At 41.4% G+C, this 16560-nt stretch overlaps 1 protein-coding gene and 1 long non-coding RNA gene across 2 annotated transcripts in view; one reads left to right on the top strand and one right to left on the bottom strand.

The window, feature by feature from the left end:
• Nucleotides 1-16560, top strand: part of LOC134490564 (uncharacterized) — a 259536-nt gene that overhangs the window by 95252 nt on the left and 147724 nt on the right. The window lies entirely within an intron of this gene.
• The window catches only part of ANKRD52 (ankyrin repeat domain 52), an 81526-nt gene that overhangs the window by 53551 nt on the left and 11415 nt on the right, over nt 1-16560 (bottom strand). The window contains exons 2-3 of the mRNA XM_063293663.1: nt 15165-15248; nt 148-226 (exon numbers count right to left, since the gene is read on the bottom strand). Coding sequence (XP_063149733.1) covers nt 148-226; nt 15165-15248 — 163 coding nt within the window. The remainder of the gene's footprint in view (nt 1-147; nt 227-15164; nt 15249-16560) is intronic.

Consider the following 16560-nt stretch of genomic DNA (forward strand, 5'->3'; position numbering starts at 1 on the left):
GCATCTGGGTACTTAAAGCCAACAATAGGACAACAGAAACTTGATTACTAACGCATTACTATCCCTGACAATTTGGCCAATGATAGATAAGCATGTCCAAAATAAAACAAAAAATGGGACCAGTTCCCCATTCTTACCCATTCTTACCTGATAGTATTAGGAGTTCAACAATGGGGGTGTCCCCTAAGTATGCAGCTGCATGCAAAGGGGTTCGTCTCTCTTGGTCCTGATTTGGGGGGAAAAGATAAAGATAATCAATATATATTTTAAAATTTGTATATTTTGGATTCTGCATAAACAAGGGATTCTCTTGTCTAGACATCAACCTGTTGTGCTTAGATCTGCAATATATTTCAACAATTTATATAAGAAGAGTCAAAAACAGTGACTAAACCCAATGGTGGATTTTATTTATTCACAGTATTTAATTTTATTAGAAGCATTTATATGGTCACCCAACTCAAACAATGTAACACTGAGCAGCAAACAACAATAGACAATCAACAAGAAAAAAATGGAAACCATAATTAAAAAGTTATTCAAATATGCAAAATGGCAAACTGATAAAATGGATCATAGCAATCAATAGGGGGCTTTACTCATCTAGACCCAAATTTAACTCATTCGTCAGAAAGAGTCAATAATTTAAACCATATTCATTTCACTTCAGAAAAATTCTATAACTAGAATAAAACTGTATTCTATTTTAACTGTTTTCTATAGTTATCTACACTACATTCTTTAAAATTCAATTTGACTTTATCTTCCTATCTTTCTATTCTATATCTCCTTGGGCCAGTCCCTCTCTTTCAGCCCAACTCACCCCACAGGGTTGTTGTTGTGGGGAAAATAGGAGGAGGAAGGAATATTAGGTATGTTTGCCGCCTTGAGTTATTTATAAAAATAATAAAGGCAGGTGGGTGGGTGGGTGGGTGGGTAGGTAGGTAGGTAGGTAGGTAGATAGATAGATAGATAGATAGATAGATAGATAGATAGATAGATAACTGTTTACTGCTGACCTCTATATTTCTGTTTCTTAATCCCTGTATAGGACTATTGCCATTCCCTATAGAGCTATATTCCTTTTTCTAGAGTTTGATCTATCTTTTATCTTTTTCAGTTTCTGTTTTCTATTTCTGTTCTGCCAAACTCTTTTTCTACATCTTTTCAGTTTGTCTGTTCCTGGCTGGACTTCCTGAGCCTTCTCTTCCCATCCTGGTTCCAGCTGAGGGAAATGGCTAGAAGAACTTTCCCTCACACCAGACCTGAGGGAAGGAAAAAAATCCCTCTTTCAGCTGCTGCCTCCTTTCCTGATGCCTCTTTCTCAGCAGGGCTGTCTATCCAGCCTCTTCCTCATGAGGTCTGGGGCTGCAGAGCTTCCAGGCAGCCATCTTGTCTCCCCTCCTCCTCCCTGCCTTGGGCCCCATACTGCTGTTTGACTGACAGCAGGGTTGTCCTGATGTTGGGGGAGGGCCAAGAAGGGAGGGGAAGGAAGGAGCACAGGTGCTTATAATCTGCTCAGGCAGTCCATCCTTACACAACCATATATAGGAATTTTGTCAGAGTTCTTTCAGAATAATTTTCGTCAAAATATTGAAGGATGCTCTTAGAATCAAACAAGCACATATTTGTGAAGTCATGAGAAGCTGAACCAGCTTCAGTTCAATTAATTATTGTGGATGTTTGGGGGATACATTTGCCATGATGTATTAGGAAAAATCAACAGCTTTAAAACTGTATTACTCCATCACTTCAAATTCTCTATTTAACTTCTTTGCATTCACACTTTCAGAAGGAGGTAAGTTATTTCTTATGAGCATATTAGCAAGTCTAATGGAGTAGAAATTATGTTTACAACTAAATATCTGTGAAATATGTTCATTTCTTTAAAAAAAATTAAGATTTAAAATCTGATTTCAATTAAAACTTAAAATCAATCTGACACACACACTGATTTTTATCCAACATGCCAGATACTAAGTAGCAAAAATATTAAACTTGTCTGCCTACACAGTTAGCATATCTTCCATAAACACACTCAGTGTATCTGCCAAAAGCCAGTAATGTTTGGTTAGAGAAATAATTTGCCTCAAGCCAGAAACAAGTGAGGATCCTTTGAGTAGGCAGGCAGGACATAAATTGAATTATACAACTACAGTAATCTTGCAGAAGTCTTACATACATGCCCCACTGTTGTTTTTTTCCAGTGACAACAGAAAGTACAAATTAATCCACCTGCCCTCACTATCTAGTCATAATGATCTCTTCTTTCAACCACAGATGATCTTGGCTCACAAAGCCTGGGCTGTTGTTGAATCTGATTGATTGTTCTTTGCTGCTGCCAAGTTAAATGATCTTAATTAGAATGAAGATATTTTGTCATTAATATACAATCTTACCTTTTACTTTGATGTTATTCTTCCAAGTTAATTTCAATGTTAAGTTAGCTACAAAGAATTGAGTAATCTTGCAAAAATGCTTCCAAATTGTTCCTGAAAATTCCAGGGTTCCTTAACACTTACCAACAGCTCCTCAGTGAATAAAATAAAGTAAGTATGAACATATTTTTTGTGAAAGGCAGCTAGTCTACAACTTCTTTTTTGCACAATCAGAAATCAACATTAACTGCACTATTCAAAGAAAATAAGGGTAAGGCTAATGCATGGCCAATGCCTGACATTAGTCAAATGTGTACCTTAGAATCCTTAGCAATATAGTGACATTCGGTCAATGTGCCTGGATTATATACACAAGTTTCCCTGAAAACAGAATACTAATAGTACAAGGGTATGAATAACATGTATGCAAAAGTACTGGTAGCAAGCTGGTTAATCTCGACTTGGTGACTTCTACACCAGACAGAATGGCAAGTACAACTAAAAGTAAGGCAAGCAACAGCACAGATTAACACATCGGATACATGGCAGTCCTGATGTTAAAATTTCTCAAATATTTGCCTCCATCGATTTTTGTAACTTAGATTTTACCAGAAGCATGACAGTAACTTATCATTAGATAAGTTGCTGTAATATTTCAACTTCATGCTGCCATCACAAATTCCCAAATAGATGTTTTGCCCATGCAAATCAGTATTATTCCATGTAATATATTCATCTCAATATCTATAGTCTGTAAAATATTGGGACTACACTATATGATGTAAAAAAACCCTTGCCTATTTTATGAGGTTTGAACAGAATGTTTTAAAAAGCTCTAAAAATTCTGATGTGTAGAGAAAAATTAGTTTTATTGCAATATTGGGGAGAACATTGAGCAACAGACAATAAAGCAACGAAACAACCTGATTGAGCACTGAGGGCTAGACTGGAAATGAATGAAGATCCTGCACCAACTACCAACTCGAACAATTCAGTTGCAAATAATTAACCTAATATGCACTGAACATTTTTAAAACAAAGGATACTAAGTTATTGAACACACTCAGCCTCTACGATGTGCTTGCCTTGGAAGTATCTGTCCTATTATTAAAGAATCTCAGTTCAGTGGCTAAAAGTGCTAAGTATGGGAAATGAAATCATGACATGAATCTCAACATAACAGCTGTTGCCATCAATTTCTCAAATAGATGTCAGAAAAAAATGAGTAGTGATATAAAGAGACACACACCCATTCATAAAATTTATTGAGGGAATTCCACTCCCTTCACACCAGATAAGTAATAGAAATTAAGAAAGGGATAGGGAGTGACTCAAAAGTACTTTTTAGATTAGTGAATTGAATTTTAAGCAAGTGCTTTAGAATGCTGCAGAGCCAAGTTTCAATGCTGCAATAAATACCCATAATTCAACACTGAAATATAATTATGGAACAAATATAGCCTGTGATTTCAGCAGATCTAAATTCTCATGTGTTATACTGGTAATGAAGAAACAAACAGAAATGTACTGATGAGCAACAATAAGGTGAATTGTAGGACCAGGTAAGGAGTGGAATATAATTGATTGGTGGTAGGGGTAGAGGATTTGGACCAATAATAAATGGAAGTAATAAGTAGATGAATTGCACTTCCTTGAAACAGTGGAATGTTAAAAGAAAGAATACATTCAGAATGTTTTGAGATATTTCTATTCTAAATTGATTCCTCAAGCCGTCTCAAATAATTTTCCTTGTTCTCCTTTCTCCAACATCCTCTCCTAAATGAATCTCACGGTTTCCTTCCCTATAAAGCAACTGGCTGTCATTCCTAATTGATTAAAGGGAGAGAAGATCCTCTTTTCAGGATCTTCATTCAACTTTCCAGTCACTGTTAAGCATGTGCCTTCTCTGCTTACGGGAGTGAAATTAGATTTTAGAAGGGAGGCCTGTATCACTACATCAAAATTAATTTTTGATGGAATAACTAAGGCACCCCTCCCAAGAACTCCAAACGCCTCCCCACCATTAACAAGCATTTGCAGAGGCTCTGTGACTATCCGCATTCTGCTTGGCAGATCAGCAATGTAAATATAATGTGCAATGCCTTAAAGGGACATAATAGTGTCATCTTCCTAAAATTAAGGAGGCCCAGGTTTGATCAGTGTCCAAAAAGGAAGTTTCAGTGTTGGAGAAAGCAAAACAAGCAATACAAAAGTTCAATCAAACAGCATGCCATTCATAGACTCTGCAACATGGTGTCAAGGACTTTGTATCATCCTGCTAAATCTCCTAATCCTCCACGTTATTTTGTCATCTCCATCAAGTGAGAAAGAAACCCTTGAAGAATGTCTGAAATTAATACACATCCATTGGAAAAAAACTAACACTTAAAAGAAATGGAGAAAATTTGTTTCTAAAGTCCATGAAGTTCATAGTGAAAATTTTAAAAGATATGGATTTTCTGATTTTACTTCTAATTAGATAAATAAACTTGATTTAGTTTGCTATTTTAAAGGATTTCTACCATTTTTGTAAAACACACTCTACCTAATGGTTGCGGAGCCACTGATTCTTTTTTTTCATAATTTTTATTAAAGATTTTAGTTACAATAATAAAAGCAAATACAAACTAAACTCAGAAAAAGGAGAAATAGAAAGAATAAAAAGTGCTAAGAAAAAGAAAAAAAGAGAAAAAGAAAATAAATATGTAAAGAAGTGACTTTCGATCTTCATCATAACAAGTGAAAATGAATTTGATAACTCTTTACTCCCTATAAGATTACAAACAAATCTCTCTTCTGGGGAGCCACTGATTCTGAGATGTTGCTGATTTACAGCTTCTGAGGGTATAAACCAGTTTCTCAACCGTGGCAACTAAGATATGTGGACTTCAACTCCCAGAATTCCCCAGCCAGCTTGCTGGTTGGGGAATTGTAGTCTACATATCTTAAAGTTGCCATGGTTGGGAAACACTGGTATAGACTTCCGGTGGGGACATGGCAGACTAAACAGCTGTTCCTGCAGGCTTAGCAGGCAGAACTGACAACATGGAAGTTTTTTCAGGCTCAGGAAGGTTTTTCCTGAAGCCCAGAAGTGTTTTTCCGGGAAAGGAAAACACTTGGAATCACCTCATCTGTCCTCTGGACAGCAGCTTGCAGCCAGAAAATTGCAAACAGAGTTCACGCTCGACTGCTAAGAATAGCCAGAAGATTGGGATGTCACCATTTTCCAAGCCACACTGCAGCCTTGAAAGGACACTAAGACCAGCCACCTCATTTCTAAATCACCCAATTTATATTTTTTTAAAGTATACGTACCCTAAGAAAGGCTTTCTACAGCAAGGAGAAGCGGGTTCTCTTGGTGCTTATCATTATTTTTGGGATTGATTTTCTTTAAAAAAAAAATTCTTTTAACGTTTTGGCTTGGTTTCCATCCAAATAGTAAAGAGGATTGAGAGTAAATAACTGTCTCCCTGTTACTATTTTTGCATTAAATTTGAAGACACTAGCATTTTCCTACACGTTGAATTGGCTGTTTTGAACTTTCGGTTTTCTGCTTCTACTTTCCCTGGGGAACTGTCTGCTTATCACTTTCACTTCTGTAAACACATTCTCTAACTCCTTTGTATCTTCAACTTTCGCTGGTTAAGCTCCTGGAGGTGCCATAATCTACTGCATGAGACATGGAGGATTTTAAACAGACTTTCTCTGATTTCCACCAAGATTTTAAACAGATGCTTCCTGATTCCTACCAAGTTTTTATGCAAGGCATCTAGGACAGTGTGGAAAATATGAGGTCTAAAATGGACGTGGTGGCGCTGCAGGTTAAACCGCTGAGCTGCCGATCGGAAGGTCGGTGGTTCGAAACCATGCAGCGGGGTGAGCTCCCGTTGCTAGTCCCAGCTCCTGCTCACCTAGCAGTTCGAAAACATGCAAATGTGAGTAGATCAATAGGTACCGCTTCGGCGGGAAGGTAACGGCGTTCCGTGTCGTCATGCTGGCCACATGACCCGGAAGTGTCTACGGACAACGCCGGCTCTAAGGCTTAGAAACGGAGATGAGCACCGCCCCCTAGAGTCGGACACGACTGGACTTTACATCAAGGGAAACCTTTACCTTTACCTCTTTAAAATGTGTCACTTGGCTGGGAATGTCATGGATGAAACTGAGGAATTTAACAGTGACAGAAATGTCTCTTCTAAGAATGAGATTGGGATTTCTGTTGAAATTCTGGATGAAGATCGGATAGTCGAGTTGGAGAAATTTAAGGGAGAGATCAAGTTGCAAGCCATAATGTTTTTCTGTAGCTTTTATCTTTGTTTGAAACTTAATAAAATTCGTATTTAAAAAAAAGAGAGAAACACTGGTATAAGCTATACCAGCTATGTCTCCTGATAACTGCAATACAATATTATCTATAGGCCTAGAAATTCTTCGTCTCTACTGTGTACAATAATGAATCTTCCGTATGTTGTAAACATATACCTGACTCCATCTTTATTACATTCTACTTAGCTGATATACTCTTTAAAAAATGTTTCTTCTGTTTTTTATGATCATGCTGACTGCAGTGGACTTTAATTAATTTTAAATACATCTTGATAATAAACCTTAATTTTGATTATTACAATATTGTTAGTTTCGAGTTTTACTTCTCCAAATTAAAAAATCTTTTTCCGAGTAAAATCCTGTATATATCAACTCCAAATTAATCCTTACCGAATGAAATGGTAAAATACTCTCAGTTGTATAGAGAATGACAGCGTTACGTATGTTCTTATCTGAAAGCACTGAGTGCATTAAAAATTATGGGGCTTACTTCTGAGTAGGCATGTATGGAATTGTATTGCCAGGTACCCCAGGATGCAGTGCTTTTCCATCACATCTCCATATGTGGTATATTTTAAATTTTAGTTTTAATAAAATAAGGTACTTTTACTTTTAAATTTCATAGCTACATTCATAAAAATATGTGTGCTAACAAATATACTTCATATCCAAAAAATAGCAAAGAAAATAGTAGATATGTTACTTCCTCCAAAATTTATTTTTCTGCAAAAATAGCTTTTTTCTCCTTTGATGCCAACATTTCAAGAAATATAACATCTCTAAATAAGGGCTAATATTTAGCTATTTCAACAGCATATAACACTACGTAAGAATGCCAGCTTTCTAAGTGAAAGACCATACCAGCTGCCCCCTACAGTTCTGAAAGTTATGGATCATCCTTTTTGGTCAGAGCGCTTACACTGCATGGAGCTTGGCAGCAACAGTCAGACTCAAAGGTCTAATAACAAAGGCATTCAAGGCTCTGGGAATAAAAGATTTCCTGAATGACAACATAATATTGTGATGTTGTTTTATAAGCTTTATATCATATATGCATTCTGCCACACTTTGCATCCATCCATCCATCCATCCATCTATCAAAATGACATGGCTGCCCATCTCACCTGAAGTGACTCTGGGCAGCATACATAAAACTAAGAATTAAAACATTTTGTAAACCCCTTAAAACAAACATATATAAAACAGGACCACGAGGGGGAAGATGCTTACATACAGTATGAAGCAGTGTGCAGGCTCCCTATTGCCAGGGGATCCCCAGGCTTGCCAAATGAAAATCACGTTTTGAGAGCTTTATGGAAGGCCATTTTAAACTGTGTGCCAGCAACAATAAAACTCTAAGAAAAAGTAGTCTTAATAAAGCACAACTTCCCAACTTGTTACTGAAGATTATTAAGGAAAGAAACCAGAACTTAAATCTTTGATCATATCAGCTAACCTTTAGCCTCTGGGTTGGACTGGATGCTAAGTCCTTGACATTTGCCACAGGTATAAGTGATCTAAGGCCAAATGAAAAACCAGGTAGCCTGATAAAAGAACAAATGATTTCATAATAAAAAACAAGACAAGGTTTATTTGTTGAGTGTTCAAGAGTGTTCATTGTTCAGTATTAAAAAATCCTGGGGCGGGGGGGGGAAGACTGCAAAATGATCATACAGCATCAAACTAAACTAGTTCCATTTTTTCAGGCTCAACACAACTGAACATAAATACTGTGAATCATGAGAAAGGAGGCCATTAGCCATTATTGTTATTAAATGTATTCTGTTATTAAATTTATTTCTCATCTCTATCACATGCAGAAAGTAAACAAACAAGATCAGAGCTGATATCCTAAATATGCTCGCTATCATACAGTGTTTTCCAACTAAGTGGAGTTCCAAGCAATACTGTAGGTTCAAAATACCAATCTGAACTTAACATCACAATTTCCTTTTAAAATTATTTCTGCACTCCCTCCCCATTTTTTAAATTATGAAATCAAATTATGAGCACACCTACTGCACACACACACAAAAACTACACTGAATGAGCCAGCCCAACATCAGCTGCTATTACATTCACCAACAATTACACAAAAAAGTGAAACACCAGATTTTGAGAAGGGGAGGATAAAGGTATACTTTAAGAACTTCAACAAGATCCTCAGAAAGTTCAGTATAGTGTATCAAAACCATGAACATTTCAAGTTACCTGTAATCTATTATCTTAAGCATAGATACTTTCATTTGCCTGCTACTCCAATGAAATAATTACACAAAGCAGAAGTAAGTATATTCAATAATCTTATACCCCATGGCAATGAAACAAATAGGTATTCTCCATCCCAAAATGATAGAACTGTAGTGGAGAAAATAAATCTTACAAACAAAATGGAGGCTGCACCCTCTCCCCCCACCCGGTCTTTTGGATATGACCAAGGTCAAACCCAGTTCATCTCTTTGCCCAATCCCATCAGACCCAAGCTGACTCTCCCTGCCCCAGACAAAACTCCCTGCAATCCCATCAACCAAAGAATAGAACCCTCCTCACCAGCTCACAGTACAGCCCTTACAAGGAAACTGCATCCTAGAAAACCCCCAACCTTCCATCCTCCATTAGCCTGATGACTTCAATGTTCCATCTCCTTTAACAGTGAACTTCCTCTGCTCTGCTGCCCTCCTGAAGGGCCTGTTTTGCCTAGCAAGAGAATTAATCCCAGGCACACTGACAAGGACCTGCCTAGCTCCCCCAAACTGGCCAGCAAATCATATCCCTAGGATTTGCCACCTTGTAGCCCCCAACTTCTATAAAAATGCTTGCTTTTCCATTGTTTGGGGGTCCAACTTTCTTATAAAGCAGGCACCCAAGGATTGTTGCAATAAACATGGTTCTCCTCCTCAGTGTAGTGCTCCTTCAGACCAAATCCACGACACAACAACACTTAGAATTAGGCCAGTCTGAGGATCACTTTTTTTTTTTTTTAAGATGGCGCAGAGGCCAGGTGTGTTGCAAAGCGGGTCCCGATGATAGTTTGTTTTTAGTATGTTGCAGGAGATTAGTAGTTTGGAGAGTTGGATGAAGAGGTGGTGGAGTTTCTGTGGATTTGGGCTTTTCCCCCACTGGACCTGGTGGATGATGCTTTTTATCAAGCCCGTGCAATTCATTTCCCTTATTAAGCTGGGCCACAGTTTAGGACAGAATTATACGTGGCACTGGGGGCTCACCTCCTTGGTTGGGCAGCTGCTGGCTGGACTGTTGACTGGAGTGCTGCTTCCTCGAGACCAGCAGTTGGAAAACTAGACTGCTGGGTATGTGGAGCAGCTGCAGCGCATGAATCAGCTATGGCGCGCTGAGCAGCGTTCGATCACGCAGCAATGGAGGAAAGCGTGCTGGCGATGACACAGGAAGCTTGTAGCTGGCTGGTGCAGAAGTGCAAGTTCCGGTGTGGTGACAACAGAGGCAACAAAGGCAATTTGGAAACTAACATCAAGCGATCTTGAGGGGTAGGGAATGGGCTGCAGTGGATAGGAGGTCAGGCTGAGATGGTGTTTTCAGCTCTATCCTTGCAGCTATGGCTCCCCTCCCCCTGCCCACCCGTGCAGCCATTTTGCCTTCTCTGTGGGTCGGAGAATCGAGTGGAGAGACTGGCAAATCCGCAGACTCTGTGGACAGATGGACTGGGGTTATGAGCTCCTGCCAATCGAGTGAGAGTGGATTGGTGGGGGGAGGATGAGGGTGGAGGGTGGAATGGGCTGTTTCTCTGGAGGTGCTGAGTGCTAGTAGAAGCAGAAGCACCCTGGGTTGACAGCCTGGAAGGAGACTGTGACTGGAGGTGTATTTACGGGAAGGGGGGGCGCTACAGGCTTGGACATGGATCAATTTAGGCAGGGGGAAGGGGGAAGTTTTGGAGGAGTGGAGGCAGGCTGTAACATCCTGGTAGTGACAGGTATGGGAAAATTTTGCAGGAGATGAAGAGCAGGTCGCACACGGGGAATGGGCCAGAGGTATATTGTTCCAGTGGCATGTTCCAGCTCCTTGAGCTCACTCCTGGGCCCCGGTTGGCAAACTTTCACGGCCCTGGGCTGTCAGCTGCTGCTACGAAATGCCAGGTCAGGTTGTAATAAGGCCACCCTCATCCATGATTTGATCATGGATGAGAAAGCTAAGCTGGCTTGTATTACAGAGTCCTGGCTGGGAGAGGAGGGGGGAGTTCCCCTTTCTGAGATGTGCCCAGCTGGTTTCCAGATGTGGCACCAGCCAAGACCCCAGGGTAGGGATGGTGGGGTGGCAGTGGTCATCTGAGATACTTGGGAGACATCCAGGGGCAGTGCTCTTCAGATTGCCAGGTATGAGACCCTATTTGTTAAGTTGGGCTCTAAGAGGGATCAGTTGAGGCTGTTTCTATTGTACCAGCCTTTCTGCTACGTAGCAGCCTCCCTGCCTGAGCTCCTTGACTCCATAGCCAGGTTGGCGGTGGAGTTCCCCAGGCTTATGGTCTTGGGGATTTCAACCTGCCTTCCTTGATGGCGGGGGCAGAGGTAACTCGGGAGTTTGTGGCCACCATGACAGTCATCGGCCTGTCCCAAGTCATCCAGGCCCAATGCATAATAGTACTCATTCGCCTGACCTGGTTTTTCTGTTGGAGCAGTGGCAGAGTGTTCTGAATTGGGGGAGGTATTGGTTTCTCCCCTGCCATGGTCAGATCACCTCCTGGTGAGCCTCCAATTCTCTGGCACCACCCCACTTTGCAGGGAGGCTGGGTCTATTAGATCAGCCCACCCCAGGTGACTGATGGACCCAGTTGGGTTTCAGAGGGAGCTTGGGGTTGTTCCAGGAAGTCTGCTGCATGGTCCTACTGGAGCCTTGGTGGCCACATGGAACGAGAGAGCGGCCACAGCTTTGGATCAGATCACGCCAGAGCAGCCTCTGTGTGCCCGTGGCTCCTGTAGCTCCCTGTGCTATACGGAAGAGCTGAGGAAGCTTAAGAGGGCTAAGAGACACCTGGAATGCCGGCGGCGGAAGATGAGAAGCAAAGACGATTGAATATGAGCTAGAGCCACTATTAGAGCCTACCTCGTGGCAGTAAGGGTGGTGAAACGTGGTTATTTCTCCACTCTTACTGCATCTGCAGATAGCCGCCCAGCGGTCCTGTTTCGGGTGACCTGGACTCTCCTTGGAGGGAGTAATTTGGGGCTCTACCTTCAGGGCCGTTGTGAGGAATATGCTGAGCATCTGGCAGGTAAAGTTGCTCACATCCACTCTGCGTTGAATGCCAGCCTTGATGCAGGGCCAATGGGGGCTATGGGGTCTGACTCTCGCATGGTTATCTGGGAGGAGTTCGAGCGCATTGAACCTGAGGAAGTGGACAGGGTTCTTGCAGCTGTTAGTTCGGCTACTTCGGTGTTAGATCCAACCCCTCCTAGCTGGTCAAGACTGCCTGGGAGAGGACACATGTTTGGGTTTGGGTGATGCTTAATTCCTCTTTCAGGGAAGGGGTGGTCCCGCTGGCTCTTAAGGAGGCGGTGGTGTACCCCCTCCTGAACGGGCCATCACTCGACCCAACTAATCTGGATAGTTTCTGTCCAGTCTCCAACCTTCCATTTCTAAGGAAGGTTGTTGAGAAAGTGGTCGCATGGCAGCTTCAAAGGGATCCGGATGAAGCAGATTATCTAGACCCCTCTCAGTCAGGATTCAGGCCAGGATATGGGACTGAGATGGCATTGATTGCACTGTTGGATGGCCTCTGGCAGGAGTGAGATGGAGGCAGTGCAACCATCCTTGCTTTTCCTGACCTCTCGGCGGCCTTCGATACTATCAATCATGGTATCCTTCTGGACCGGCTTCGGGAATTGAGGGTGGGCGGCACTGTGTTGTGCTGGTTCTCCTCCTTCCTCCGTGGTCCATTCCAGTCGGTGTTGGTAGGAGGGGAGAGGTCCAGTCCACGGCCCCTACTGTGTGGGGTGCCACAGGGCTTGGTTCTCTCACACCTCTTATTTAACATCTACATGAGGCCACTGGGTGAGGTGATCCGGCAGTTTGGGGTGAGCTTTATATCTCCTCCCCAGGCTGAGTGATGCCGTGGATGTCCTATCTCAGTGCCTGGCGGCTGTAGGGGCCTGGATGGGATGCAATGGGCTCTGGCTCAACCCAAGCAAGACTGACTGGCTTTGGGTATTTGGGCCTCCCAGTACCAAGGTTTTTCCATCTTTGGTCCTGGATGGGGTGGCACAGCTCCAGACAGACCCGGTGAGCAATTTGGGGGTTCTCTTGGACTCATGGCTCCTGCTGGAAGAGCAGGTGGCAGCCATAGCTAGGAGGGCCTTTGCACACCTTCAGGTTGTGCACCAGTTGTGCCCATTCCCGGACCAGGAGGCACTACTCACTGTCACTCATGCCCTCGTGACCTCCCATTTGGACTACTGCAACATGGTCTACATGGGGCTGCCCTTGCAGAGCATTCAGAAGCTTCAGCTGGTACAGAATGCAGCTGCCTGGATTGTAAATAGTGTCAGCTACTTGGCACATGTAACACCTCTGCTTTGGGAGCTGCATTGGTTACTGGTATGTTTCTGGGTACAATTCAAGGTGCTGGTTGTCACCTTTAAAGAACTTCATGGCTTGGGGCCAGGTTACCTGAGGGACCGTCTTTTCCCAGTTGTTTCTACCTATCCAATCTGGTCCAGCAGGATGGGCATGCTCCGGGTCCCATCAGCCAAGGAATGTCAGCTAGCGGGGACCAGAAGACGTGCCTTTTCTGCTGTGGCGCCTGCCCTCTGGAACATCCTCCCTCCTGATATTAGGACGGCCCCGACCCTGTTGGCTTTCCGGAAGGCCTTGAAAATCTGGCTTTGTGCCCGGGCCTGGGGCCCCAAGTGTGTGAAGGGCCCCATTTCATGGTTGTGCTAACACCAATGGTTTTTAAGATCTCTTGGCTGTATATTTGTATTTAACTTTTTGTTACTGTTTTTATTGTCTGATTGTTGTTATTACTGTTAGCTGCCCAGAGTCACTGGTTTGAGATGGGTGGCTATATAAATTGAATGAATAAATAAATAAAAATAAAGGTGACTAAGGAAAAAATGTAATAGAGATTAATAACATGTTGCATGGGTAAAGAGATTTGAAATACTATTTTATCCTATTAGAACCTAGGATCATCCAACAAGGATGAATAGAGGGAGATTTAGGATAGGCTAAAAAAAGTATTGTAATAGTATTGAATACCATATTCATGGTATTCCAGGATGCAATGATAATCATACAGCTGAACAGTTAAGACTAATATATGGAAGTAATGCTATCAATGGCTACTAGTTATGATGGCTAATGTTATTTTCAGTAGAGTAGGAAATACTTCTCTAATATTAGTCACTGAGGAACAACAGCAAGAAAGAGTTGTTCCCTCATTTACAACTTGCAGGCATCTAATTGGCCATTATGCAAAACAGGAGGCAGGTGGAAAGAGAACCCTGGATTGATCAAATAGGTTTGTCAGATTAAGCCACAGCTGCAATATAATCTAGTTTATGCTAAATAAAAATTTCACTACATTGCTTTTGTATCATCCTCTAACCCCCAATGATTCTTTTCTTAAGTCTCAAGTAACAGGTGTTGAGGGGTTCCCTTCAGCAACTCTAGCTTTCATTACCCCTAGAAGTGAATACAACAAAGTTTTCAAAAGCCATCCACAGATAAAGGAATAATCTTATTCAAAGAAAATGCAATACAGATGGATTCTGACATTCCAAATATCATCCCCTCACCCCGAGATCAAGTCAGCTCATAAGTAGCACAATTTGTGGCAAGGTTGATGTGTCAAATAGGCATGTATTGTCTATGTGTCTCTACTAAGTGAGCCAGAAAGAAATGAAAAGCCAAATACTGTTTCATGGGATATACAAGAATAAAATGAAAAACATATAACACAAGCTGTTCTCACTCGGAGACCACAAGATTAATCCAGAACACACTTCATGCCAAACACAACTGCTAATTCCGGTGCCACCCACTGCTCAGTACAACTAGACCAATACATCTGGTACTGTACAGCCAATTCCCAACAACGTCGCTATTTACTAATAACGAACGAGCCTCTGTGCTATGTACTAATTCTGAATGTACAAAGTACTTTGCTATCTTTATCTATTTATACCCAATACAACTTTAGAATCACTTACACTCATTTTACAAATCTGGAATCAATGCCAAGATATGAAAAGTTGTTTGAAAGCACAACCAAACTGGATTCCGTACTCAGGCCTCCCTAAGACCTGGAAATCCCATATCTAATGACTGAACCTCATGCCAGAATACAAAGATGACTCCCCTGCTCTACACACTGTGGATAAAGAGGACACAAAATAGCCAGCTGGAAGTGCCAATTTTTAGAAAATACACTATGTGTGCAAAGCCAAGAGAAGCAGAATCACTAGTAGGAAAAGTTGTCGTTCCAACACTTACCAATACATTGATATTCTCCTTCTGACTCAGTAATGACCGCACCTCCTCTATATCACGGTTAAAAATGGCTTGGACCAGAGGAGGCTATAAAAGATAGAAAAAAGTAAGACAGATTAAATTAAGTGAAGAAAAAAAATCAACCATTAATAGTGGAAACCCACAAATCTGAACAAAGAATTAAAAACAAAACCCCACTGTATCCTAGGTCCTTAGGCAGAACTGGTGATATGACTGAGTCTTCAGCTTTCCAAAATAGGGAGCACATTTGCTCTTCTGAGATCATGTCATGGCTGCTCACACAAAATAAATGGCATGCTGGATGCACGCAGTCACAAACACCCAACTACCAGAAAACAAATCTGCTAAGTTTTTCCTGCTCACCCTGGCTTAGTGCAGTGTATGATCCATTAGTCACAGTATAACCTATACTACCAGTTGATGAAGAGGGTATGGTAAACTAAATGTCCATGGCTGACATATACACAAGTTCCCTTAAAATGATAGCAGAAGAAGAGAAAACTACTCTGGACCTTCTGGCCATTTTTCCACTATAGAGGAAAGAATTCACAATTTTTGGCAACCCAGTATTTGGGGCTACCATGAATTCTTACCCTTTCATAGTATCCTGCATGCAAAGAGTACAAAGGGAGATTTAATGTGTTGGGCTTTGGAGCATGCAAAAACACAAAACTGATTTTAGTATAATAAAACGCCTCCACCCTCTCTTCATGCCAAAAGATTAAAGAAGAGGAAATGGAAGTTGCATGTCATGCTGATGTTTGAAGCAGACAGAAGTTTCAGCATAGAGTTTCCTGAATTCTGTGCAACTTGCCAAGACCGTGGGGTGTAAGGTAGGATTTATATCTGTTGATCTGCATCATCAAGATCTGTAATGGTATGCGGGAATGACCTTGGGAGAATGGAGGGAGAGCCACAGACTAGCATGTAAAAGATGTCTCAGCCCACAGAAGGGGGGATGACGTGGGAAACATTTCAGAAGTGACCCTCCCTAGAAATACTTTCAGTCTTGCAAGATTCTGTTAATGTAACCTTACAATAAAGATAGCGCTAGTACTCCTGGTTGTGCTTATTGTCTGGGCTACCTCACTGGGCTAACAAGATCAAAATTACCTGGCCTCTATTCCCACCTGTTTATGAACCAGAAAGCCAAAAGATTTGGTCAAGTTGTTAGTAAACATCTTTTAGTTAATATGGAGAATTTCTTTCTTACTTCTTGCTATCAATTCCATGAGGCATGAACCTGTAAATCAGCTGGTTTGTTGAGTATACTGCAATTTAAGGTATCATATTTTTACAGACTATAACCTATCATGAAATCCTCTGGATAGTGAGCAAATTATGAATATTTTAAATAATTACATAAAACTATGTCACG

The sequence above is a fragment of the Candoia aspera genome, chromosome 2, assembly GCF_035149785.1.
Source record: "Candoia aspera isolate rCanAsp1 chromosome 2, rCanAsp1.hap2, whole genome shotgun sequence".
Classification (NCBI taxonomy): domain Eukaryota; kingdom Metazoa; phylum Chordata; class Lepidosauria; order Squamata; family Boidae; genus Candoia; species Candoia aspera.